Genomic DNA, 27,418 nt, shown 5'->3' with positions numbered 1-27,418 from the left:
AAAATATATATAAAATGGGAATTACCACTAAAATTTCAGTTAATATTACAATTGAAATTTTAAACTAAAAGAACTGAGAAACCAATTAAACGTTTTTTTAATAATATAAATTAAATCAAATTAAAAAATGTCCGATAAATAAAGAAACTATTAAAATTATTATTGCAAAATATTAAAAATATGTCCGATGATTAACAATAAATGTAATAATAGTTCCTCTTCCGTTTTCTCGGAAATTTTAACCCTAAAATTTGTGCTCTGTATGAAGATTTACCTATGTAATTGTTATATATATCATATCTGGTTGCCTCATAATGAAAAAGTTCACAAGAAGACTTCGCATGTAAAATTTAAAATATATATATTTATTTGAATGGGTCGTCGAACTGGACCGTATTTGTTTTTGTGCCAAGCCCAAGCCCTAAATCCAAGCCAATAGGCTACCCACTCGAAGTACTTCTCTAATTCGCTTCTCTCTTCTCCAATTGCAGGTCATAACGCCGCAGCGGCACGGGGATGTGTACATCTACAACAGCTCGCCGGGAACATTGTGTGGAGCGCCGCGTTCACCGCATCCTCAGCAGATTTACGGCAACCAAAGCATCTATCAGAACCTTGGCATGATGATGGGCACACCGAATGGCAATGGCAATGGTAACGGGAGCGAGTTCGAGACCTACGACATACCCAAGCCGGCGACGCCCGTGCCCCTCAACTATGATTGTCCGGGCAGGCAGGGCGTGCGAACGCCCACAACGGGCTCAGCGCTGGGCGCCCGATTCGATTCGCTCAAGAGCGTCGGCGCTTCCATGTCCATTGAGGAGGAGTCCTACGATGTGCCACGGCCACTGCTGCAACAGCAGCAGCAGCAGCAGCAGCAGCAACACACGCTGACACCCAGCAGTTCGGCATCCTCGCTGCTGACCAGCGACAGCCTGTCGCTGAGCTTCTCCAGCTCCAATCGCAGCTCGCTGGCCAACATGCCGGACTATGATATACCGCGCCGTAATCCTTTGCCCGTGCGGCCACATCAGCGGCCGCATGCCGCCAGCTACGACTTTCCGCTGCTGCCGCCGCTCCAGGAGCAGGATCAGCAGCAGCAGCAGCGCATGTCAACCCACCAGCCCACCAATGGCAGCCAAGCGCTGAGCAGCACCAAGGAGCTGCCGCTGGAGCTGAACTCGGCGCTGGAAACGCTGGCCAAACTGCAGTCGCAGACGACGCAGGCCATAACGCGGCTGCTCAGCTTTGTGGTGCCGCATTGGCGCACCCGAGCACAGCTGGAGCCGCACATTATGGAACTGCGGCTGGCTGCGCTGCGTCTGCGCACCGCGCTGCACGATCTGGCCGAGTTTGGCGAGGGTGCGCTGGGCAATGCGCAGCGTTCCGAAGACAGGAATTTGGCCCTCAAGCTGCGGCCGTTGGTGCGTGCCCTGCGCGATGCAAACAAGCTCATCCGGGACTCCTCCGAGGCGTTGGATGCACAGGGCGGCGGCTGGTCCGTTGAGCAGTTGGCGCGCAGCGATGAGAAGCACGGCTGCCGGCCACCCGATAGTCTGGATCAGCTGATGGCCTGCGCCCAGACACTCACCGAGGATGTGCGTTCCACGACCAGCTTCATTCAGGGCAATGCCTCGCTGCTGTTCAAGCGCCAGCTGCCCGCAGAGCAGGCCGGCTCACAGAATGGCAGCAGTCGCGCCAGCGCCGAGTGGCTGGAGGACTACGACTATGTGGCCTTCGAGTCCAAGGATGCGGCTGCCAAAAAGAATCAGGCTCTGCGGGATGCCATACCTGCCGGCCTCAAGACCCAGTTCGATTGTGCGCTCAAGATTGCCGAGTGCACGGCCATGGGCACGCCGGTGCCCACGGCGGTGCCCACAACGCCCACAGCTGCGCCCAACAAGTCGCCGGAGATGACGGACAAGGACAAGAAGGTGGTGCGCTACTATGCCCAGCAGATCACCACGCATATGGGCAATCTGCTGCAGGCGATCGATTCGTTCCTGGAGACGGTGGAGAAGAATCAGCCGCCGAAGTTTTTCATCGCCTACGGCAAGTTTGTTGTGGTCAGCGCACATAATCTGGTTAGCATTGGTGACGATGTGCATCGCAATATCTCCAAGGAGGCGTTGCGCGAGAAGATCCTGCATTGCACCAATGCACTCTCCGATGCGCTCAAGACCTGCGTGCTCAAGTCCAAGAAGGCGGCGGCACATTTCCCCAGCGGCAGTGCCGTCCAAGAAATGGTCGACTCCGTGGTGCACATCAATAATCTGGCGCGTGATCTCAAGACGGTGATGCTGCAGGCCGTTAAATTGTCCGCCGGAGATGGCGCCTGAATTGATAGCTGTGCCTTGAGGCGACGGTCCTAAGCAGACAGTATTTCGTAGGCTTCCAAGGTCTTCCAGGCAGGCAGCTGGCAATGTTCCTTACTCTGGTAACCACGCTTTGACTATGCAATAAACCCAACAGCATCCCCGCACGCATCGATCCTCGAGATATATATAGATATATATATAGATATGAATACATATATCATTTGCATTGTGATATTTTGGAACAAACATCAGAAAAATGCACATCCCCCGATATCATATATATATGTGTACATGGATCACGCATATGTATATATATTTTGCGATAAATATGCATAATAATTACGATTACGATTACGAATACGATAACGATTACATTTAGCGTATATTTATTGTTTTTGAAGTTAAGTCTCTGTAAATAGCACTCCTTAATATTTAAATCTAGGTTTCCTTTTGTACATTTCTATTTCAAAATGCGGCACACGCAAAATTATGTTGTATCAGTAAAGCATTTCAGCAGATAATATTATGTATGTAGTATATCATAGAAATAGCTTTAACGCTTCGTATACCCATAACTAATAATAATACGCAAACCTAGCATGTAGCCGAAAAACATACATATATACACATACATAGTCAAAATCTGTAAGATTTGCAAAAAACATTTTCGTTTGCGCAAGGCAATAGTCAGCAATATACAAGAAAAATAATAATTAGCCATACCATACTGTTCGTAACAAATAAATATTATTACGCGATTTAACTTAAGCGCAGACTATAAATGAATAGTAATAAAAATAATATATATTAAATAATTGTCACTTGTTGCAAACTGATTAAGATTATTGTAAGTTCTTCCCGGTATTTAAATTTTAACAATATTTTAACGGTAGCCACGTGTACGATAAGTAACGCTAACGTTCGATAATATATACATCAACATTGCGTGTAAATATCGATAACACAATGTGAACTTCAAAAATGGATCAAGAAGTTTGACCAAATCAATTTGGCGGTGTCTGACGGAAACTTACAATATACAATCCAGTGCTCTTTATTCAATTCACAATCTATACAAGATCTGTTGTGGCGGCTAACAATTGATGTCTTATCTTCTTTTCTGGTGAGTAGCACATTTATTGGCGCCAAACTCTGTAAATTCGATATTTCATAGCTCTGGTCAATGATCAAGTGGTTGCAATTAACATCCGGCACGGATATCAAGATAAAACTATCTTTTTAGTCCGAGGGAATGACCATACACGACATATTTAAGTAGACACAATGCGGCCTGAAAATATGCTAAAAGAGAGCCCTCTGTGCCATGTAAAACAAACAAATGTTGTATATATAAAACCATAAAATGGATTGTACTTTATTGATCAATCAATCTCAATCTGTGGAAATCAAAAGTATAAAAACATCGACGTACGACTAATGGTATGTTTAATTCTTAATTTTTAAAAAATAACCAGAAAAAAAAACAAGTGCGGTAGTCTGCAAAGGCAATTCATTATTTTTAATTAATTAATTCGCATTCGGTTCTCCGCCATTTAATTCAAATTTTGTTTTAAATATAGCGGCTTGATGAGTATCGATAGCTTTCGACAATAAGCAGGCCAGTGTTGCCCTGAACCTATCGATAGTTTTTTAATTCATCGCGTCACTTGAGCACGTCGTTTTCGTCGTGCTCGCTGCGCAGTTGGAAACTTGTTTGCCAAAACATAATAATAAATAGATAAAATATAAAAAATATTGTGCTAATTTGGCAGACTTACTAAATTGAAATTACCATTTTGAGCAAAACATTTGAATGGGCTGCTTAACATTTGGCGGCAAGCAAGAACTTCTTCATCTTCTGTTTTTGCCATTAACATATTTAGTTGCGCAAAGGGCTCTATAAACTGTTGATTACAGTTTTGCTCAAAGTTAAGGAACAAACGCGCAGCTCTAAATCATGTTGCAATGCGTCTGTTGCAAATGTGGAGCGCTGGATTGCAACGCCAATTCGACTTTGTGCCTCGCCTTCGCGGGAGCCCATCAGGATCATTGCTTTTGTTGTGCGCAGCCACCTCGCATGAAATGCATTCACTGCAATATGTGGCGTGAGCTGTCGCCCATGGAGGCACACGGGCCCTGTGTTGGTGGCTCTTTGCATGTATTTGTCTATTCGGAGCCCTGGCCGCCGTTCCCCGACAATACACCATTATCGCCGCTGCGCGCTATGACTAGCACAGACGGCGGTACGGAGCAAATATACCGGGCTCCTGACTCACCAGCACAGTCAAAGGCAAGCCTCAACGACATTGAGCACGTACCATATTCGGTTACAGAAGACAACGTCAACATCAACAGTCCGGTGTCTATCATAGATCTGGCCGACGATGATCAAGAGGGGCAGCAGGAAGCGGATACAATGTCCGATGTGGACATCAAGCCAAAGCTGTCGGTGAAATGCGATTGGGTTAACATAAACGATATACTGAAGTGGACAAATTGCACTCGCTGTGGCTTGGTGCGCATCCAAAAGAGAGGCTGGCTGCGGCATGTGCAGTCGTGCGCCCAAGATCCGAAGTACAAATCAAATAAATTGTTTATACACCTGCACACAAAGGCCTGGTGCGGCATGCTGGTGCGAGATATTTACTGGGACAAGCACACTCATCCCGAGAATGGAACATGTGAGATGTGCCGTCTAAGGTGCAGATCTCTAAACCTTCTATTTAATTGCAATTAAAAACTCTTTTTTATTTCATTGCAGCCGCATGAATAATGTGCCTTTGCCATATCAACCAAAGCCACCGCCACGCAAGAACGAGACCACGTTGGAGAGAGGTCGACGATCTCGTATGATAATTAGCCGTAGAAAACGTAGACAGACAATTGCCTTAGACACGTTTATACACAATGCAGGCGGCACGGACTCCATGCAAATTGTTGACTGCTCTTCGCTTCGTCAAATCTAAGGTTTGTTCCAAGTCGCAGCATTATTAATATATGTTACTTTAGCTATGTACAAAAATAAGTATAACTTTATCAGAGATATCACTTTATTGACCAAAAGTGCATTACATGTGTATCCAAAGGATAAATATAACCCAGTATATCGACTGGTGTGCCAGGAAATCCATAAGTAGTATAACAAATATAACCGAATGCCATTCCAACCAACTAACATCAAAAATCAGCTCAGCAGGTCTCTGAAAGTAGCTTAATTTAGATAGATAATAGTTGAACTAATTTTACGCATCCTTGGCACATCGAAACCCTAAATTGCTGGCCGAGCTGTCTTCGGTATTTTGGGAACGCGCTGCGCAACGATAGCGATAGCAATAGGACTTGTGGCACAAATAGGAGCCGCCCTTTTTGACGCGATTTGGGCTCTCGCTGGTGTCGCCGGCCTGCCACAGATCCGCAGTCCATTCCCAGACGTTGCCCACCATGTTGTACAGGTCGTAGACGTTCTGACGAAACTCATCTACTGGACATGTGTATAGATAGCCATCCTGCGCGGTGTTGCCATCGGGAAACTCGCCCTGCCATATGTTCAGCCAGTGCTTATCCTGGGGCATCAGCTTGTTGCCCCAAGGGAATAGCTTGCGCTGCTTGCCGCCCCGACAGGCCACCTCCCATTCCGCTTCGCTGGGCAATCGTTTGCCCGCCCACGCACAATAGGCCACAGCATCGCGCCAGGAAACGTGCACAACCGGATGCTGCTCCAGACCTGAAAAGCAATGAAGATGCAGTCATAGCATGTTGTCAGATGGTGAAAAACTTACCTTGCAAATTGCTAGAGATGCCGTTCGGCTTACGCCAGCTAACGCCGCTGACCTTGTACCACCAAAGCGCATTGGCCACACGGTAATCCTCCAGCTCCGCCTGCTGTGCTGGCGACAACATTGTCTTGAACAGAAAACTATCGCCAAAGCGTTCCGCTTCAGTCGTATAGTTTGTGGCATCAACGAATTTTGCAAAATTTGCATTGGATACCTCGAATTTGTCCACGTAGAAGTCTTTGATCTTTACCACACGCTCTGGAGCCTCTCGATCCGCCTCAAAATGCGGCTCATCTGTGCCAATATTCACACTGCCGCCAGGTATAAGGGACATGCCCGCAATCTCCGGCTCAGCCTCCGGATAGTAGTCGCGATAATGTTTATTTTTATTGCGCCCCTGCTGCTGGCACACCTGTTGCGCCGGCTGCTCCACGGATTTAGTTTGGGTGGCATCGGAGGCATCCCGCTCCAGCTTGTTGCAGCCGCAGTCGCCGTTGGCGTTGTGGCAAAGGAACCCCAACAAAAGAATTGCGGTCTTCAATTGATTCATTTTTCTATTCTCGTAGCCGCAGTTGCGCAGCTGAGCGCCAGGGCTGAAATCTACTGATGGTATATTCGATAACCGTTCGATAACAATTCTCCCGCCAATTCTAGACATATTTTTATTGAATTCAAAATTGAAATGCCGAATTAATCTGATCAATTGGCATTCAAACAAATTAAAAATAGATGGCTTAAAAGAAGTTGTTAAACAAAAACCTATTCGTTTTCCATTTTTGATGATTTTTTGGCATATCTCCGCCAAATAATGTCCGATTTTGTTATTTTATACCATTTTCGACTCGTAACGATCAGTACTATCAATTGGCATCAAGAAACTGAAAATCTAAATTTTCACCCAAATCGACCAAAAAGCAAGGGGTTTCATCACTTTTTTTGTCAAAATCGGGGTCGGTTCGAAAATCAAAACTTTGTTGATGTTATTTTTTTAATATCTCGTGTAAATTCTGTGAGATTTTGAAGTTTTATATCATTTTGAATTTGCACGGATCCCTATTATCAATTAGCATTCAAAGAAATTCAATATCGATGGGTAAAAAAAAATAATTGACCAAAAACCGATTCGTTTTCAAAATCAACGTTTTCTGATGATTTAAAAACGACATATCATTGCGCGTTGTTATGTCGTTTCAAAACGAAATTTCCTCGCGGAGATATGTCGCTTCAAAACGACATATCTCCCCGCGGAGATATGTCGTTTCAAAACGAAATTATCTCGCGGAGATATGTCGTTTCAAAACGACATATCTCCCCGCGGAGCTATGTCGCTTCAAAACGACAGATCTCCCCGCGGAGATACAGTATGTCAATAAAGTGTTTTGACTAACGAAAAAAAACTAATTTTTTGGGTTTAGTTGAAAATAAATGTACCTAAAAGTGAGAATTTTTTTTCAATTCTAATTTATTTCGATTCTATATTTTTCCTAGAACTTAATGGCAAAAAGAATTGTTAAATAACATTACCCAAACATTTTATAAAATTAAAAAACTAAAAACATTCAAATTTTATGCTGTCAATAAAGTGTTTTTACACGAAACTTTATTACTAAATAACAATGTTAAAAAAACAGGAATATTTTTTTTTAATACTTTGTGTGGCTGCCATTAGCGTCACATACAGCCTGCAATCGCCGTTTCATTGAAACAATAAGGTTTTGTATGTATGTTTCTGGAATCTTCTGCCATTCTTCCAGTACAGCAGCTTTTAAATCAGTTTTTGATTTTGGACTCCGCTTTGCGACTTTTTTTTTCAAATATGACCACACATTTTCTATTGGATTCATATCTGGACTTTGTGGTGGAGTGTCTAACACCTTTCCACAGTTGTACAACAGCCAAACTCTTACCATATGAGCTTTATGCTTCGGGTCATTGTCCTGGTAAAATTTAAAAATTGGCTTATTGTCCTCATAGAATCCAAATTTCTGTGCACTACTGACGAGATGTGTCTGTAAAATGCTCAGATATTGTCTAGCATCCATGGTATTCTCAATGAAGGTCAAATCTCCTACACCCTTGCTCGAAATACACCCCCACACCATCACTGATAGTTTTCCGAATTTAACGGTTGGAATAATATTGCGGTTTTCCAACGCTGTTAGTGGCTTTCTCCAGACTCTGGATGGCCCATCGTTGTAGAATAGCATCATCTTGCTTTCGTCACAGAATATGACGTTACTCCAAAAATCGTTCGAACTATTTACATGGACTTGAGCGAACGATAGCCGCTTCAAAATATTCGCCGCCGATAGTAGAGGTTTTTTCCTGGCAACTCGTGATGTGTAGTCATTGGAATTCAGTAATTTTCGGACAGTTTCATGTGACACATCAACACCACTTTCTTCCTTGAACTCCTGAGCAATATCCCTAAGCGAAATTTGTGGATTTTTCTCAATTTTTCTCAGAATTTTTCGCTTATCTCTGTCAGAAATTTTGCAGGGTCGACCACATACTGGCTTTGCCTCTAGCCTATCTTCCTTATTGGCTCTGTTTAATATGTTGTATATCGTTGCTTTTGATAAATTAAACATATCAGCCAGTTCCGAGACTTGACGTCCCATCTGATGGTTATAATACACCAGCTGAGCGACTTCAAAAGTTGTTCTTTTTCCTGGCATTTTATTTTTCATAAAATTAAAGCAAAACGTTATAAATTGCAATAGAAAATGACAAGAAAAGTCGAAGACACAAGAGAAGCCAAAACGCATGGGCCCAAATCTAACGGGATCACCCAAAAGAGAACGGCAAAACAATTTACCGTAGCTGTAAAAACACTTTATTGACAGCATAAAATGTGAATGTTTTTAGTTTTTTAATTTTATAAAATGTTTGGGTAATGTTATTTAACAATTCTTTTTGCCATTAAGTTCTAGGAGAAATATAGAATCGAAATAAATTATAATTGAAAAAAAATTCTCACTTTTAGGTACATTTATTTTCAACTAAACCCAAAAAATTAGTTTTTTTTTGTTAGTAAAAACACTTTATTGACATACTGTATGTCGTTTCAAAACGAAATTTCTTCGCGGAGATATGTCGTTTCAGAACGACATATCTCCGCGAGGAGATTATTTCAGGATCGGACTTAAAATAAGCCAGATATAGTTATTTTAAGTTTAAATAGGCTTAAATTATGATTTAAGCTCCGTTGTATAATTTTACGAAAAATAATTAAGAAAATTATCATAAAAAATAACAATTTTATAAATTGAAACATAAATAAAGCGATAAAAGCGAAATTCCTGTTTTTTTATTTAAAAATTCAAAAATCAGCGGCCTTTAGAAACATATTGCATACCCGTAGGGGGCGTCTGTTGGCAACCGCTGGCTTCCGAGATTTTTCATAAAATCTGCCAAAATACCAGGCGAACAGAAATGACCAGATATGACGTTCTAAAACGACATAACTCCGCGGGGAGATATGACGCTCTAAAACGACATAACTCCGCGGGGAGATATGACGCTCTAAAACGACATAACTCCGCGCGAAGATATGACGTTCTAAAACGACATAACTCCGCGGGGAGATATGACGCTTTAAAACGACATAACTCCGCGCGAAGATATGACGTTCTAAAACGACATAACTCCGCGGGGAGATATGACGCTTTAAAACGACATAACTCCGCGGGGAGATATGACGCTCTAAAACGACATAACTCCGCGCGGAGATATGACGTTCTAAAACGACATAACTCCGCGGGAAATATGACGCTTTAAAACGACATAACTCCGCGCGGAGATATGACGCTCTAAAACGACATAACTCCGCGGGGAGATATGACGCTTTAAAACGACATAGCTCCGCGCGGAGATATGACGCTCTAAAACGACATAACTCCGCGGGGAGATATGACGCTTTAAAACGACATAACTCCGCGGGGAGCCAAAATACCAGGCGAACAGAGATGCCCAGAAGGTCGATGCACAATATTTTTGCGGCCGAAAAAAATCATTGCATACCCTCACGGGGCGCCCTGGTCGGCAGCTACTCCCCAAATTTGCCCTAAAATTCCGCTCAAATACCAGGCGAACAGAAATGCCCAGAAGGTCGCCGAGTGGTTTGTATAAAAATTTTCATTGCATAGCATTACGGGGCAGAAATGTAACTCAATTAAAATGAGTGCTGTTAATTAGCAGAATATGTAAAATGAGTGCTGTAAGCCGCCTGTTAAATAACAGCTGCAGCTGCAGCTAATGTAAAAGGGCTCCTGAAAGAAAAAGCATACATGTTTTTGGACCATTTCAATGCACATATTGCAGGGATCTGATCCTTTAGGTTCCCAAGGACTATATCGATGGTATGGTATAACCAAGGATATGCTAGTCAACTAGAAACCATTCAAGGGGCCGGGGCTGCTGTAAAAGAAAAGCATACATATTTTTGAACCCTGTTCCTACGCATTTTGCAAGAACTAGGTCCTTTAGGTTCGGTAGGACTGCATCCATGATATGGAATAACCAAGGATATATAGGTCAACTAGGTACCATGAACACGGACCATTTGCTGACCAAATGTTGTCCATTGGCGTGGAGGATTAGCCTGAAAAAAAAGCTTAATTAGATCGTTTTAATTACGTCAGACTTCAGAAAGACATACCGTTATTTGATTTGAGAATTCACGCAGATTGGCAGCAAAGTTCATGTAACCATATAAGCCATTTTGGTTTAAGGTATAATATCATATTTATGTAATAACCAAGGTCATTCATTCTTAACGCTCTTGAATGTTTTCCTGTCCTTGGCAGATTGAGCTGCAAAAAACCAAATATGAATTTACTTTGTAAGCCTTTAATATCCTTTAAATTAAGTCAGTCTTCGGAAGTACATACCTCTTCAAAATAGACAGAGCACTAAGAAAGTTCGATTTCAGAACCGACAAGAATCAAGCAAGTATTTTGATGTTACCATATTTTCCTATCTGGTCCAACCGCAGAAGGCGATTTATTTACATGACAATTGATATTCCCGCTACGGACGATATTAGTCCGAGAATTTTCACTTATTATATTTTCAAAGAACTCTCTCTCTCTCTCTCTCTCTCTCTCTCTCCCTCTTGTCGACTGCTGGCCAAAGTCGGCGCACAGCAAACTGAGCTAGCGATCAAAGGAAGATAACGCACAAGCAAGCATAAGTGAATGAATATTACAATAAATTATACCATTAATAATGTTCACTTCTAATATTTTCAAACAGCTTTACTCGACTGCTGGCTTTTAACTCAATCAAAATGATGTTGCGCAGACGCAAACACACAACCAAATATATGCAGAGAGAATATTTCGATATTTATAACAGGCTCAATAGACCAGCGGCCGCAGCACAACTTGCCATATTGCTCAATGAGGTCGCACCTGCTGCTCAGTAAGATGAGCACTTGAGAACATCAATTGGACCAATCAGCGATCAGATCATCAGCGCCAAAAACAGTCGTGAGCGCGCAGAAAAACCATGACAGCGAACACACACACGAACTGCTGACTTAGCTTAGCTCAGGCTTTGGCTCATCTCTGCGCATACACGTGTTTGTGTGGGTGTGTGCTATGCAATGTGTCACTCGAATTCTGGTCGCTTGCTTATTTTCTGTGCGCCGGTCCGAAAAAGTCACTCACAATTTAACACACTGTTCGTTTGACCCCGGTACTCAATATGAATATGGTTTTATTAGGAGCTGCTGACCCGGGCGAGTCTGAAAGGATATAATATATATTTTAGATGCTTTCTTAGCAATTGGATTAAACTAAATTTTACTCCCGCTATCAAACTGCTATCAATTGGCAATTGAGAAACGGGGTCGGTTTGCAAGTAAAAAACATTATTTGTAGTACGGTGGAGATAGTTTGTGTGAAATTCTGTCGTTATCCCATTCGAATTAAGTTATAAGAACTTGATGTCCTCAAGTCAATTCAATCTTACAACACAAATAAGTTATTAATTAAACAAATATTGCTTACAACTTACAGCATTATCAACTATTTAGTATTACCAACTATGTGTTATGAAATTTTTTTAACTGCTGCATGAATCCGGCGTTTGGCTGTATGCATGGCCGCCACGACTTAACCAGATTGTAGGCCTCCTCGAAGGACATGTCACGTCGCTGCATCAGATAACCGATGACAACTGCTGCGGATCGCGATACGCCCGCATTGCAGTGGACCAGCACACATCCCTTTACGGCGTACGCCTCCTCTATGAAGTTAATGGCAACGGGCAGCACATATTGCAGTATATTCGTTTCTGGCAGATCCAGGCATGGCAAATGCTTGCACTTAACCGTTGGCGGCAGCTCAACGTTGGGCGTTTCAATGCCAACGCTTAATATGTGCGTTAATTTATACTTTGAGATGTTTTCCGGAGTAACGGCGTCCTGGGAGCCTAAATAAAGGAATTCGCTCAAAATGCATGCTGGCACGGCATCGGGTTTGGTATCCACAACGAATCCGTATTGGCGTGCTTCCAGCTGTTCTGGACTGCTGTCCTCTCCGGTTGAGGATCTGCGCCGTTCAATGTAACGGGCGCCGGTGGGTGTGGTCACAATCGTAGTGGTGGGCCTTAGATTGGCCAGACGTTTCTGCAGCTCATACAGCAATATCATGGTTTCTACTGGTTTAAGGACTAGTCTCGTCTGGAAGCTCGAAAGCCGTATCGTTGTAGTGTACACGACAAAGGTAAAGACCAGATGCGGGCGCAACCAGTATACGAGGTTCCCAGGTGTGTTTGGAAGGAATCGTTAGCATTTCATAGATGCAGCGTTCGTCTATGCGGCCATTTGCCAGCGCCAGAAGCGTGCCCACAATGCGTCGAACCTGCTTGTACAGAAACGACTTGGCCTTGATCTCTATGTCCCAATAGTCGTAAATTTGTGATGCCAACGTTGCGTTTGGGCCCAGTGCAAGGCTTTGTCCAGCACGTATATTAATCTCATCGATTTTGCGCACTGTGAACATGGGATGGTCGCGACTGGGACTCTTCTGTCGACTGACGCTCATAAAGCTGCGAAAGTCGTGGACGCCAAGGAACATGCGCGCCGCATTCTTCAGCCGTTCTATATCGAAATTATTGTTCCTGCAAAAGTCGAAATATGAGTTATTGTGAGCACACAATTGTCTAATAAAAAGAGTTTCTTACTGCAGAAAGTAACACCTGTCTATCTCCTCAACGGGCACAAAAGATTCGTAGCCTTTGTTCCTTAAACTATTGATGGTATTCGACTGCGTCACATTCTTGGCCACTGCCACGCGATATAAATAGGTGCGTCCGATGGCGTGATAGCGGCAATGAAACGTGTCTGGCACGCGCTGGGTACTTAGCACGCGTATTGGCAGGTTCTGCTTGTCCAGGGTTCGATTGAGTACACCTGTCAACGTGGTCGTATCGTAGAATTTATTATCGCTGCGTTCCAAATCGACGTGAACTGTCGAGTGCAGGGCGTGCACGCCGGCATCTGTGCTGGAAAATTGAACACAATTATGGCTGCTATTTATTAAACCTGTATATATATTTGAAGTGCCTACCGACTGGACAGCACGGTTTGGATTTCGTTTTTAGGACGAAAAACGCGCAATGCCAACTCCAAGCAGCCCTGAACTGAATTCGTATCTAGACGCGCTTCCTCCAACTTGTTTACGGTCTTCTGTATGCCACTAAAAGTACATTTTAATTGCATAAATTGTGTTTTTTTCTCATGTTGATTCGCTTACCGAAAATTCGTGCCAATGTAGGCAATGTTGAGTAAATACCTACGCATTATACACCTACACCCCACTCGGCGCACCAATCAAAAAGGCGGAAAACATATGTTTTGTTATCGATTAATCGTTTCGTGCACACAACCAGCACAGACCATATGTTCTCCAACAGTAGTGTGCTTAGCGATAGTTCGATAGGCAGCAGTTACTCAGAATGTTGTCAAAAAAAAAAAAACAAATCGACTAGTCGATTCCTCACTAAACATTCACCATCGTATTTGAACATATTGTAAATATCGATACATGTCTTGTCAAAGTTTTGTAACCTGAATTAAAGCGAAAAAAGGGGCAGACGTGCAAACAATTAGGGCGACCGGTTAATATTTTTACACTCGCACAGCACAATTGTTAAATTTTTCCATCAGGATCAGGTGAACGGTTGCATAACGAAACATGGCCAATTTCACTGATTACACCAGAAATGAGGAGACCGAGGTCAATAGCTGGATTCGTTTCGGCTTGCGCCTTGGCGTTAGCGCTGCACTGCATCCATTTGAATACTCAAAGGCGCTGATACAGATTGGATACGAGCCGATTGCCGCGAGACCCGGCAAGTCAATGCTAGGCAGACCAATTATGGTCCTGCCAAACATTTTCCAGTACGGTAAGTACACCGCATAGCACACACATTTCCGGCATTAAAATCGCACTTCGATCTCTGTCATACAGCTGGTCATATCAAAAGAATCGATGGCTTCTATGGTTGTTATCGTGGTCTGGCACCCAAATTAGCTGGTGCTGTTCTGAGCATGGTTGTGAGTGAGCGCGTTGCCGAAAAGCTGGACCTTGCTCAGAGGGAGGAAAAGGACGAGTCGGAGCTGACCGAGGAGGAGAAGTGAGCTGTCCACCATTGGACATCCCAAGTGTTAAACTTATCCATTTTTTTTCTGCCCGCCAGCTATGTGCAGTTCAAGTACAATCTGAAGCGCGACATTGTGTTGACGGTTAGCGGAATTGTTGTTTCGCATCCTTTCCATGTGATCTCGTTGCGGATGATGGCACAGTTTGTGGGTCGCGAGACGTTTTATAACTCCATTTTGGGCTCCATTGCCGAGATTTGGAAAACCGAAGGCATACGCGGTTTCTTTTCCGGCCTGATCCCCAAGCTGCTGTGCGACGTGGCCTGCCTTGTGCTATCGAGCTCCACTGTTTTCATACTCAACAAATACTTCATCAAGGACAAAGTGGCCAGGCAATATAATGCCGGATTTACCCAGTTTATGTTCTCCAGTCTGCTATATCCACTGCAAGTGGTTTCTACATGCTCCGCAATCAGCGGTTCGCGTCTGATGGCCGGCCAGCCGCCAATAATGCCAGAATACAGCAATTGGGTAGACTGTTGGAACGACTTGCAGTCGCGCAGAGAACTTAAGCGTGGCAGCTCCCTCTTCTGGCGGTAACTAAACTTATCTATTTCTATTTAATATGAAATCTGTGCTAACGTATATCTCAATTCTTTTAGCTCGCAAGTGCTGCAGGCGCCAATAATTGCAACCTCTGCCTTCGCCCCACTGCCCAAGCTGTCCCGCTACCAATAGATGACCTGTTTATGAAGACGCGATTCGGCAACCACCACAACGGGAATAGCCGGAACGACATCCACCGAGAGAGACGCGTCTGCCTGCATTTTTATACAGCTCGTCCAGGGCCGCCCTAAGACAACTGCATTTCTTTTCCCCGTTGCGATTATTATGCATAATAGTAAATCTCTATGTTAAAGTGGTCGCTTAAATTATGATTATCGAGTAACAAACAATTATTGCGAACGCATTGTATAATTTTATAACTTAATTTCCTTGTTGGCATCGAATGCCATTCCAAAGAATCACATTTACGATGAGACTTTCAATTTATTTTAAATAGCCAGCCACTAGTTTCTTGTTACTATTTTAACCGAGAACTATTTTTAAAATTAAAAACGTTTTGCGCAAAAGAACCGCTGTTTTAGGCCAGTTTATGTTTACGAAAATCCTGAAAATACTTCGATAGTCGGGATCTGTACGAATCCATAAAGCTATATCAGTCCCAAATACGACTTTATTTGCCCGATATAAATCTGTATGGATACAATGAATCACAAAAATTACTCTTGCCTTGTCTACAGCGATTCCTCGACAAACAAATCAGTCGCATCCGACGGAATCATTAAGCCACAAGTCGTATGGCAACCATACCTGATCCAAAATGCTGCTGATAAGCCAGGCGAACATAAATGAGCAGCAGGTAGCCTCAAATGCTACCTAGCACCAAAGCAAATTCCAAGTGCTGCCCAGCCCTACTAATGTTTGCTGGTGCTACGCGGCGCCAATAATCGGTGGGCAGCACTCGCAACAATTACTTTGCGCGCACAAAAGTATGCCACCGTTTTTATTTATTTTAAATGCAGCTACCTATTGCCTTTTTATGTTCGCCTGGTATTTCAGCAGTTTTTGTGATCGAAACGACATGTGTTGTTTTTGATGATGATTCGGCACAACAGACGCCCTGACGACACAAAAGATGACGTAAATTTCTTTAAAAAGTTCTACTTCGCATTGAATTGTGATAAAATTCACATTGGGCAGCACTGGCGCTGGGCAGCACTTGGTACAATTCAAATTATTGAAAATGCCGCCTTCGACTGCCGCTTTCTGTTCGCCTGGTGCATTAGCAGTGTCTGGCGTCCGATGTGGCATAACAGCCGCCGCAACTGTATTGGGAACAGCCAATCGAAAAGACTATCGTTTAATGTTGAGCGTTTGACTGTTACAAATTTTTAAACTTAAATCTTTATAGTTAACATTTTTCTAAATATAATTAAGAAAAACATATTTTGCCAGGCGAACATAAATATGCTCAATTTGAATATGCGAACAGAGTACAATTAGCGTATGCACAGCCTATGCGAGACTCCTTGGCGAAGTGAATTTGAATATGAGATTGAATTAATTAAAAATAAATCGCTTTCCGCGATGTTTTTTCTTTCAATAAAACCAGTATTCGTACTTAGCCGGCATCTGAAGAGACGTCGTTGAGCCTCATTATGCAATTTCAATTAAAATATGGGCACAGAGCCTGCCTTGATAACGATATTTTTGCAACATGGTTCAATGTACGAGGAGGGAGTGGTAGGTGTGAGGGGGGAGTTGGGAAGTGGGAGGTAGGCGTGGGGTCTGGTTTACTTTGCCTTTGGGCAGTGGCCAAACAGGAGCATAGTTGTTGTTGCTGTCGTTGTTGTTGTCGCCTGACATTGGCATTGGTCGTGGACGGCATAAGTTATGCTGTGGGGAACTGGTTGGGAATTGGAAACTTTTGCAGCTGGCCCGCATTGTTGAATGCACTTGACGCTGTTTAGTCATGGCAAATTTCATGTAGCTCTCAACAAATGTGTCCAAATTGAGATTAAGCGACAATTTCAATCAAAACAAGGCGGCGGACAGCAACGAAACAACAACAACAACAACAACAACCTGCCCACAGCCAGCCAAACAACAATGCAAGTCAGACAACAACAGCAAACAAAAAATGTCAAAAAAATGACAACCGACTACACAATACTCTGTTCAGAGTGTGTTAGGAGAGTCGCACAGGGTCTACATCTAAAAACGATTACAGATGATGAACAACAATATATATATATTAGAATATTATACACGCTAAACAAGCCCTTTGATAAAAGTAAATGTAAGTTATATAAATAGGTTACACAATCACAAAATTAACTTGGCTCTGAGTCAAATGTTTGTATACATTTTCTTATATTAAGAAAGATATCGCGGCTCATTGAATGCTGCCACAAATATGTAAGTACTTAATCTTTATTCATGGCAGATACTCGCTTATCAAAAATCTGTCCAGTTCGTAAGCAATATAATATTTAGACAATATATGTACATAAATAGCTAACTAAATTTACTTAATGTCTTAAGTCAGAGTGAAAATAAATAAAATGTAAAACAAAAGCAGCTCTAAAAGTGCAAAAGAGAGCGATTTAAAGTTATATCTATCTTCAATCAAATCTGCAACTCCAAATTATTGCTAGGCAAGCCTAGTCGGTAACTAATATGCACCTGTTCACCTGCCGAACAGGGCATTAAAACAACAAGTGGCAGCAGAAGCTACTCATTCAGACAGCCCAAGTGGCCAACTTCATTCAGTCTGCAACGTGAGCTTCAGCCGAACAGACGTGAACGCGGCCACAGCTGCAGCTGCCACAACTTAACAACGACTTTAACAACAACTTTAACAACAACCACTTTAAACAACAACAACTGAGACGCCAACGCGAGCTGGGCGCGTCCCACGGGCTGAGGCAGTCAATCAAAACCGAGCCGAGCTAATAAAAAGTGCTAATTGTGTGTGTTAAAATGTGAATAAATGTGCAAGCGACTAGAAAAACAGCAACAGCAACAAATACAACAACAACAGCAACAACTTAAACAACAATAAGAGTTTATTTATTTTTTCTTTTTGTTGGGGCAGCGAAATCGCATTTGCATTTCTCTCGCCCATCTATATTTATAAATCTTTTACGTTTTCTATACAAAAAACCAATCGCAGATTAAATTGGTTCGATAAACGTATTTTTCTCTTCTTTTGTTGACCCTTTATTGTTATTGTTATTGTTCTTGTTCTTGTTGTTGTGTTGTTGTTGTTGCCTTGCATATGGCCCAAAAAATTTAAATAATCAACAAACATCTGAATGCAAATATTAGAAATCTGTCCGTTAAATCGTTCAACTGAAGCGCGCAGAACAAACGTTATAAAGAAAGAGACAAAGTCAGAGAAAGAGACAGGGAAAGAGATAGGGAAAGAGACAGGGAAAGAGAATTAGGCATAGATATAGACGCAGACATCGCGACCTCAAAGCCAACAACAGAATTCTGAATGGAACAAGTTCGAACTTTGGGTGAGTTTTTGAGACAAATGGACTTTTTATTTTTTTAAATTAATTTAATTATTATTTTATCTACAAAATGCTTGGAAAGCAAATGGACTGGGGTTTGTCTCAATCCAATTGTTTATTTATACGATTCGCAGATTTAAAAATTGGGTAAAAAAACAGCTTCATCTTAAATATGGGCGCACTTTTTCTTAAATTGTTTATTTATTTTCATGCAAGTACTTTTTGTCTTATTCGATTTTTTGATGCTCAAAAAAAATAATAAATTCTGATAGGAAAAAAAACGAAATATTCTTGCTAAATAGCAAAGTGCTTTAGTCACGCATATCCGACTAGAAGATACCCTGAACCCAGCGTGATGTTACCTTTAGAAGGATTATTTCTTTCTTCTTTTCATATACACCACATACATACAAATACACACATGCACACGTACACATTATCCAAGCCTTCGTGTTTCTTCTTCCATTTGCTCCATAATATAGGAAATACATTCTTGCTTAACTCCGTGGTTTATAGGCCGATTTTCATGAAATTTTCAGGGCTTAAATATGGCATGCCAGATCTCTATAAAAAACATTTCTCACAATAAAAAACATTTGAATGAAAACATGTGCAATTTATAACAAGCAGCATGCTTCTGCCACAAAGACGTAACTAGCCAAGGTTTGAACCAGCAACTGGCTACACAGAAGAAGGCAAAGCTGGCTTCGACACCTGAATCAAATTACTCGGATATATATGTTCGAATGTGATCTGTAATTTGTGACTGTCACTACAGTCAATGCTAATTGCTGTTGATCATAATGCTACAGATAGCGCGAATCCAGTTTAGATATGAGAAATTCGCCCAAACAACTTAATAGCTGTGGTCCGCACGATTCGCACCGGGCCTGGCCAATCCAAGCTATTAAATAATTAATGGCCAGCGATGCAAAAAAAAAAAAAAACAGCAATAGAGAGTGAGAGAGAACGAGAGAAAAGAAGTAACAAAAATAAAAACAAAAGAAATGCTTGTTTAGATACTTGGCTGCATGCTTGTTGCATTATTTACGGCCTGCTTAGCTACTTTGCCGTATCTCGTAGCTCTCATTAGTGTGCGGCCAACGGAGTTATAAAACCAGAACCCCAAAAGCAAATGCTTTCTTCATCTTCTTCTTCTATTTAGAAGTGGAGCTCTCTGTGCAGCTTCTCTGATTGATAGAAAGTTTAGCTGGCCATTTGTCTGTCTGGCAATTACATAAACCCATAATGGACCCTCTCGTTAATGGACAGCTAAACAAGCTACCAAAAATAGAAAATATTAACAAGCGTTCATTTCTATCGTTTACATAAATACTAATGAGTGTTTGCTGTAAGCGGAATACCCCTAATGTCGCTTAAACGGTAAGGATTAGCTGACATGTCACACAGACTTATCGAATTATCAAGAGAAGTGGCTTTAATAGGTGTTATTATTACCGTTATAAGCCAGCGAGAAGACAGTCAAAAGTTAGGGGAATACCCCTAGTGTAGATTATTTGAATGGAGCCTCTAGAAGAACTCCGTCCCATAAATCAAGAAGCCTAGATGTAATTAGATGAAGTAATATAATTGAAAGGGAAAAGTCAAGAAGATTCGTTGTAAATATAATGAAGAGATATTTGGAAAAGGTGCCCACAATGTAAGGGGAATTCCCTTAGTATAGTTTCTTAAATAACCAATAACCCAAGAAGATTAGATGTAAATATAAAGGAGAGTAAAAGAAGATTTTAACATTATAGGAGGAATACCCTAAACGTAACTTATATATAGAACAAGCTTCCACGTTTCTTAATATAAATCTATTTAATATTTTTTTATGAATTGCAAAGAAAATTTGTGAATTTGTTCAAGTTTTTGCTTCTTCGTGAACATCTTTGCTTCTCAAGACCCTTTTTCTGATTTCTTGAATATAATGCATGAAAATACTCTTGAAAACATGAATTCTACATTTTTATTCTAAAAACTTAAATTTTAAAGTTAAAATATTTGAAAGATTATTGTCAGAGAATTATGTGAACATTTTTTGTCAAAGTTGTTTGAACAATATTTATTTGATTACATAAATTTATTTATTTATTTATTGGATTTCTATTGCTTATGCTAAGGAATATTAATAGTTGGCGGCATACCCTTAACGCTAATCCCTGCCCACCTTGTGCGTGGCTAGGGGCTTGTCCACACGGACCACGCGCTCGGCCACATTGAGATAGGCCTCGTACTCGACGGTGTCGGGCGTGGTATCGTAGTGATAGTGTCCGCCCCAGTTGCTAAAGGAGAAGGAGTGAAAGTGCTGCAGCCGCAAATCGAGATCGTGCTCCTTGGTGACCAGAGTGCCGAGGGCGTTCAGCTGGGCGGGCATGTCGTAGAACTTGAGCCATTCGTTGACCTCCGCGTCTGTGTGGATGGGCGTCTTGCTGAAGTCGCGCATCACGTGCTGATGGGCGGCGCCCTTTTTGATCACGAATATGCCGCCCAGGCCCACCACCCGATCCCCGTAGTGCTCCTCCAGGCCCTTGCGTATGCACTCAATAAAGTTCAGCTCGCCCTTGCGTTGCTTGGCGCTGATCTTGAGCACGGGTCCCGCCTCGCCGCGGCTCAGATATAGATTCAAGAGCAGGGCACAGCGCGCCTCCGTGCTGGGTATCCGCTCCAGGACGCACTCCTCCTGTTCGCCGCGCACCGTCGCCGTGTAGCTGCCGTTGGTCAGCTCGTCCGATGCGCTCACCGACAGATTGTAGATGCCCTCGCAGTTGGAGCTGCGTATGGGATAGGGTCCGGCGCCGGCGCCTACGGCAAATATCTTGCCGGCACCCTGTATTCTCCGCGCGATCTCCTTGATGTTATACAGCTTGTCGCGCTGCACCAGCGGCAACAAATGCGGCGGTCCGCCCACCTCCAGCAGCGTCGCCCTACCGCCCAGTCCCGACTCCACCAGGCCGTATTGCGGCGCCTTCAGATCAGGGCAGTCGCCCACCTGCACGCTGGCTGTTGCAAAGTTTTTACGCAGCGCACCCTGTATAACTGGGAGAGCGAGAGAGGGAGAGAGCGAATGTATACAATGCAAAAGCTTTATCTCGCCCTCAATCAAGACAACGCCAAAAGCTGCGCCAAAGCTCTCCAGCTGCTAGTCACATTTCTTGATGTGCTGAGAATGAACAAAACCAAAAACTGTTTTCGTTGCCAAGCCGAAGATTGAATGCCCTTTGGCAAGATTTTCATGGAAGCTATGCGATGTAGAAGTATATGAGATATATCGAAATTCAGCCGATCTATCAATTTTTGATATAGTTTATGAAATTCTTTTAAAATGGGTAGCTATTGTTCTGCTAGAAACTTTAGGATATGGCAGCTCCCATATAGCCAAGGGATATGGAAGTATATGATATATAAACAGCCGATCTATCAATTGGGAATATTTTGATATAGTTGTTGAAGTTTTTTCCTTAATAATGGAATGCTATTAACTGCTAAGGATTTTGTATTTTTGTTATAAAAATTCTATTCTCTACCCATTGTTTATATGTGAGCTATATGATATAAATATTCCGATGCTTCACAGATTCATAAGGTATATATAAAGAGTATATAACGTATGAAAGTTCCTATAAACAAGCTATATTATATGAATATAAAATGTACTTTAAATTTAAAATTGGTGGGTTTCATCAAAATATTTAGATTTCCTTTTTTTCTCTAAGTTCTCAAGACAATCTTTTGATATAGTAATCCGATTCGACAAATAAAAAGAAGCTCATCTATGCCTAGTTGCATCAAGACAGCAACTCGACTTTGATACTGATCAAGGGTATATGTTATATGCTTTATAGATAGTCTGCTTCTATGTGTTACATAGCTTATGGAAATTTCCATATGCCCTACTTAAAAGCATAAGAACACGCCAAGAGAACGGCCTCAAAAAAAAAAAAAAAAAAAAAAACCGGCTATGGAAAGTTCGGCACAGTTTGTGAAGGTCATTTGCTCTGTTGCTGCTGCTGCTGATTCTACTGCTACTGCTACGGCTACTGCAACTCGTTCATTTTACTGCTGCAGTAGCTCCGCTTACCCTGCTGCAGTTCCTCCAGCGTTGGCACATGCAGCGGCTTCTCCTCGAAGACCAACTGCGCTGTATTTAGCTGGCTTTGGCTCTGGCTCTGGCTCATGTTTCTTTCGTCTTTCAATTACTGAAGCCCTGAAGCTACGACTCGATCGACGTCTGTTCCGAACGCGACTGTGAAGCGAATCCGTCGCGCAGTCCGCATTTGGGCTGGCTTGTCCTATAGTTAACATTGCCCGCTCGCGTACAGGGTGACCCCCGGCTGGGCGATAAGATATATGCGGTTTTGATGATATTCCAGTTTTTCCGCAACAAAAAAAAACAAACATGTTTAATTAGCGCCTAAATTCATTTTCACTAAAAGCAACGCCTTGAGTACATGTCTTGTCTCCTAGATTTATGGTATCTTTGGCAAGAATTTTGCACTCATTTGTTGCTTAGCAACTTTTAAACTGAATACGACTTTCTTTTTTCAAGAACTGTTGTTCCGAAACATCAAAAAACAAAAATATTGTTTTAAGAATAATTGAAAATCGTAATATATCTATGCTTTTATGAAATCCCTCAGTTGTGTTCCACTCCCAATCCCGAACTTAAAAGAACATTTCTGCTTCTCTATTTGGTTCTCGGAAGTTTCGAACTATAAAGAAGATTTCGGCTTCACTTTCTGAGTTCTCGAGAGTTTAACATGTTTCAACATACTTTTGTCTTATCTTAAGATTTTTTGTATATTTGCTTAAAAAATTTCTCATTTTCAGCTGTTTTTTCTTGATAGAAATTTAGCGCTTACTTATTTCGAGCTCATTTAAACTAAATTTTAGTCCAACATGCATATTTAATTATTGTTTATTTTTTTTATTTTTCCTACGCAAGTTGTTTATTTTTTTAGAGCTTTCAACATACCCTACTAAAAATTTTCCATGCGCCTGATAACTTTCCCCTTCTTTACACTTTGTCACTTCGAAAAAAAAAGAAACTGGTTGCTCTTTAAAGTTGTGTCCGAAATGTTTTGCCGCAACTCCCGTCTTCGATCTCTAGTCTTCCCTCACCCATCTGTTGGCTTCTGCATTCTAATTTACATATTCGAAAGACTTTGTGTGTAGATCTATAAAATAAGATCTAAAGATTATGTGCGACTAATGTATATTTGCCATTATGCGGCATTTCGTATAGAAATTGCTCGATTTCTTAATGGAATACAGTTAGCAAAGAATGTTCCGTGATAAACTCTTCATTAATGAGTATTTACTGTACTAGACCATTCAGCAGGCGCCGCTCTGTATTTAGGTTCAGTTAACTTGACCAAATTTAAAGGTTTGGAACAGCTTCAGTTCCAGTTTTTGTTCGTTGATTAAGAAATCATCCGTTTGAAGTAAAAGTTGAGTGGGGAAAAAATTAAAGATTCTGGAAACTTTTTATATGGCTCGAAAATTAAGATTTTCTTTGAACAACTTTCCCGCTTTTCTTCTTTATCTCGAGCAAGGTCAGCAATTATGAGCATTACTATTAACCTGCCATATCGACATAGGTAGGTTATTCAAACTTCGTCTAGCTGTCGCTCTTGCTTACACTGACAACAACTGCTTGTCCGTTTTGCAGAGCTTTCACTGTACACTGATAAGCCCTCTGTGCACACACTTTCGAGGCTTACCTCCCATCTGAGATAGTGCAGCCGCAGATAGGGACCTGTAGAGTCATTTAGCGGTCAGGTTTGCCACCATTCGATGATAAGGTTCCCATTGAGAGCCTCTGTGTAGAGCGGACAAATTTGTGCGTAGTGTCAATTTGATGAATTGTTGACCTGAGCTGCGGATTGAACTGCTTCTGGCAGATATCAGCTGCCTACTTAATAATTCTATGCCCCTGTTAGCTGGGCAGTCTGGCGATGACAGTCAATACACTCGGAAAAAAACTTAGTTCGAACTCAAATTCCAAAAACTTGGATTAAGTGAGAAATACTTATTGCAAGAGTTTTAATATAATATATGGAATAATGATAAAATTAAATAAAAAATATTGTATTTTGGGAATAAGTAAAAGAAATTTGATCATAAAATAGGAAATTTTAACACAAATGCTGCCTTTCAAGAACTTTTGCATTTGACTTGAGTAAAATAAGACTAGAGTATACCCTGAACTAGCATTCATAAACAAAAAAGCGTCAATTCAAATTAAAAATAATTTCCCTCAGCCGGCATCGAACCTGCTATCTTCAATCAATCGAACTGCTTGCCATCGCCTCAAAGCTCACCGCCACAAACACACAGATAGACCCATGCGAAAAACAACTGATCCACGCACACACACACACACACAGACAGTAGGAGAGCGGAGAGAGAGAGAGAGAGAGAGAGTGCATAGCATACAAAGCAATCGCAATTGCAAATATATTTATATATAGTGAATTAAATATGAATGAATGTGTGCAAATTTAATTTTATCAATGATATCATCCTCGGAAATCTAATCGTTTTGATAGGTGTGGTTTCTATTTTGTTATAAATGTATATATTTTTCCATATATAAGAAAGTGCGTCAGTCTTTTGCTTAGTCTCGATCATGAAGGCTTTCATTGTTTTGGTTGCTCTGGCTTTTGCCGCCCTCACTCTCGGTCGCACCATGAGCCGGTGCACCTTGGCCCGCGAGATGTTCAAATTGGGCGTTCCTCGTAACCAGCTGGACAAGTGGACCTGCATTGCCGAGCGCGAGAGCAACTACCGCACCGGCGTGGTTGGTCCAAAGAACACGAATGGTTCCCACGACTACGGCATCTTCCAGATCAACGACTTGTACTGGTGCGAGCCCTCCCACGGTCAGTCCTACGGTCGCTCCAGCAACGGTTGCGAAATCGACTGCGACGACCTCTTGAGTGACAGCATTGTCAACGACGTCCGTTGTGCCCAGCTTATCCAGCGCATGCAGGGCTGGTGCGCCTGGACCACCTGGCACTACTGTAACGGTGATCTGCCCTCCATCGACGACTGCTTCTAAACTGGATATTGACTTTTTATTAATAAAAACGGTCAGATTATGAGAAGCCAACAATGGGTATAATCACATACTCGCCTTAATAAATGCAAGTTATTTTCCTCTGGATATAGTGCCTATTGATTTTTTTATTTATGGGCAAATGTTGGCGATAGCCATAAAATGAAAGAAACTTCATCTGTATTTAGTATTCTAGCAGCTACACGTCAAATTTGTTGACTCTAGTTGGTGAATGCTAGTGTTGGAGCTTCGAAATCAAAATAACAAGTTCTTTAGTTGAGAATTTTTAACTCAATAATCTTGAGCTTGTCTATATTAATATTTGAAATATAGAAAATTGGGAATAAAAAAGTATTTTATAAAGATATCTAGATTTTCGAAAAAGTTCTTGATATATGTCTGTTCCGTCTTACAAAACCACTTTTGCACTTAATTCAAGTGAAATATGCTGATGCAATTTTCTCAGCGTGTACGCTGCACGCATCTAATCATGCTGTCCATGTCCATGCTTATGTCCAAGCAGATTACAGACCAAACTGGTCCGCGTCCACGCAAGTCCATCAGTATCGCAAACAGATAGTTGATCATAATTAGCAAGCGGCAGCTCCTCAATCCTATTGAGAACAGATCGCCAAGGAGCTGCCATTATGGCCATCTATGTGCTGCTGGCTTCTTGTTCTTGGTCCGAAGTTGACCTCAATTGGCGTCTTTGGATGAGATGTCGAGAACTCGCCGCTGACCCAATTCCAACGCCCATTCGCAGATGTTGGTCGACTCACTTCACTTTTGCGCATTTAGCTGGTAACTGGTTAGGAACTAGGTCACACACACGCACACACAAATCTTTGTAGACGAATCTTTGCCTGGTTATTAACATTTCATGTCCCCGTCACATTAGGCAATGTTTGACTGGCGCCAATTGTGATGGGCAATCGGATCGCAGCGGGAGCTGGCGGCAGCAGCGCGGAGGCCAACTCTCAGTTTAATACGCGGCGGCGTTATCAGCAGCACAAGCGCGAATATTGTCTGCAGGATGAGTATCGCTCTAAGACCCTGCCGGCGCGTTATCCACAAGAGAAGCCAGACGATAGCCGGCAGCCGTTAGGCTCCAGCAGCTATCTGGGCTCTGGCCAGGCCAATGGAACGTCCAACGGCGGCGAGACATCACGCATGCTTTTTTTGCTCTATCTAATCCATCGCACCTGGAACGTGGTCATGGACACCATGGACACACGCACCAAGAGGTAGTCACTTCCATCTCCTCCATTTGGCTTGTTTAATCCATTTTCCTTTATTTCCATGCAGTCGCCCGGCGCCACAGAAAGTCACGCCCGTGCCGGCGCCGCGTAGACAGACGCAGCCGGATGAGGAGTGCTCCATTGGCATCACAGACATGGACGCCTCCTCCTATTGCTCCCAGTACTCCTGCTGCAGCTGCAGCTATTGCTATGAGGATGCCTTGGAAAAGCGCACCAACGCCTGCAGCTCCAATGCGGATGATTATTCGCTGGACTCCATTTACGAACCCGGCAAATCTATGTGTTACAGGTGAGCCAAAAGCAAAT

General features: G+C 42.2%; 9 protein-coding genes across 13 annotated transcripts in view; 5 read left to right on the top strand and 4 right to left on the bottom strand.

The window, feature by feature from the left end:
• The window catches only part of p130CAS (Serine_rich_CAS and FAT-like_CAS_C domain-containing protein p130CAS), a 51,330-nt gene extending 48,197 nt beyond the window's left edge, over positions 1-3,133 (top strand). For all 3 annotated transcript variants that reach the window (XM_032435480.2, XM_002046406.4, XM_015175456.3), the window contains one exon: positions 492-3,133. In XM_032435480.2, the coding sequence (XP_032291371.1) occupies positions 492-2,339 (1,848 nt within the window). In that variant the 3' untranslated portion in view covers positions 2,340-3,133. The remainder of the gene's footprint in view (positions 1-491) is intronic.
• Positions 3,134-4,041: 908 nt separating this feature from the next.
• LOC116650598 (uncharacterized) lies at positions 4,042-5,371 on the top strand. The gene is made up of 2 exons (XM_032434682.2): positions 4,042-5,018; positions 5,080-5,371. The coding sequence occupies exons 1-2, from the start codon at positions 4,276-4,278 to the stop codon at positions 5,282-5,284; spliced, it is 948 nt and encodes a 315-aa protein (XP_032290573.1). The 5' UTR covers positions 4,042-4,275; the 3' UTR covers positions 5,285-5,371.
• Positions 5,347-6,726, bottom strand: LOC116650597 (formylglycine-generating enzyme). The gene is made up of 2 exons (XM_032434681.2): positions 6,098-6,726; positions 5,347-6,042 (listed from the first exon to the last, which is right to left on the bottom strand). The coding sequence occupies exons 1-2, from the start codon at positions 6,642-6,644 to the stop codon at positions 5,561-5,563; spliced, it is 1,029 nt and encodes a 342-aa protein (XP_032290572.1). The 5' UTR covers positions 6,645-6,726; the 3' UTR covers positions 5,347-5,560.
• Positions 6,727-12,059: 5,333 nt separating this feature from the next.
• Positions 12,060-12,752, bottom strand: Mkp (MAP kinase-specific phosphatase). The gene has a single exon (XM_032434603.2). It carries the CDS (start codon positions 12,750-12,752, stop codon positions 12,144-12,146), a length of 609 nt encoding a protein of 202 aa, XP_032290494.1. The 3' UTR covers positions 12,060-12,143.
• A 13-nt stretch (positions 12,753-12,765) lies between these two features.
• LOC116650577 (tRNA pseudouridine synthase-like 1) lies at positions 12,766-13,991 on the bottom strand. Its single transcript, XM_032434601.2, has 4 exons — positions 13,858-13,991; positions 13,672-13,800; positions 13,286-13,606; positions 12,766-13,222 (listed from the first exon to the last, which is right to left on the bottom strand). Exons 1-4 carry the CDS (start codon positions 13,902-13,904, stop codon positions 12,766-12,768), a joined length of 954 nt encoding a protein of 317 aa, XP_032290492.1. The 5' UTR covers positions 13,905-13,991.
• Positions 13,992-14,123: 132 nt separating this feature from the next.
• On the top strand, positions 14,124-15,640 carry Mtch (Mitochondrial carrier homolog 1). The gene is made up of 4 exons (XM_032434602.2): positions 14,124-14,509; positions 14,575-14,740; positions 14,804-15,301; positions 15,368-15,640. The coding sequence occupies exons 1-4, from the start codon at positions 14,299-14,301 to the stop codon at positions 15,441-15,443; spliced, it is 951 nt and encodes a 316-aa protein (XP_032290493.1). The 5' UTR covers positions 14,124-14,298; the 3' UTR covers positions 15,444-15,640.
• A 2,415-nt stretch (positions 15,641-18,055) lies between these two features.
• mwh (multiple wing hairs) overlaps positions 18,056-27,418 on the top strand; it is a 34,296-nt gene continuing 24,933 nt past the window's right edge. The window contains exons 1-4 of one of the 3 annotated variants that reach the window (XM_070207881.1): positions 18,056-18,230; positions 18,600-18,793; positions 26,752-27,097; positions 27,159-27,401. In XM_070207881.1, the coding sequence (XP_070063982.1) occupies positions 26,778-27,097; positions 27,159-27,401 (563 nt within the window). In that variant the 5' untranslated portion in view covers positions 18,056-18,230; positions 18,600-18,793; positions 26,752-26,777. Of the gene's footprint in view, positions 18,254-18,599; positions 18,794-26,751; positions 27,098-27,158; positions 27,402-27,418 lie in introns of all 3 variants that reach the window. The other 2 variants (XM_002046393.4, XM_015175457.3) reach the window with 2 other exon arrangements.
• Positions 20,844-23,047, bottom strand: LOC116650756 (ester hydrolase C11orf54 homolog). The gene is made up of 2 exons (XM_032435430.2): positions 22,875-23,047; positions 20,844-21,832 (listed from the first exon to the last, which is right to left on the bottom strand). The coding sequence occupies exons 1-2, from the start codon at positions 22,969-22,971 to the stop codon at positions 20,949-20,951; spliced, it is 981 nt and encodes a 326-aa protein (XP_032291321.1). The 5' UTR covers positions 22,972-23,047; the 3' UTR covers positions 20,844-20,948.
• LOC6622042 (lysozyme B) lies at positions 25,395-25,961 on the top strand. The gene has a single exon (XM_002046400.3). It carries the CDS (start codon positions 25,425-25,427, stop codon positions 25,854-25,856), a length of 432 nt encoding a protein of 143 aa, XP_002046436.1. The 5' UTR covers positions 25,395-25,424; the 3' UTR covers positions 25,857-25,961.

Source organism: Drosophila virilis, chromosome 3 (genome assembly GCF_030788295.1).
Source record: "Drosophila virilis strain 15010-1051.87 chromosome 3, Dvir_AGI_RSII-ME, whole genome shotgun sequence".
NCBI classification, from domain to species: Eukaryota; Metazoa; Arthropoda; class Insecta; order Diptera; family Drosophilidae; genus Drosophila; species Drosophila virilis.
This window is presented reverse-complemented; position numbering and strand designations above follow the sequence as displayed.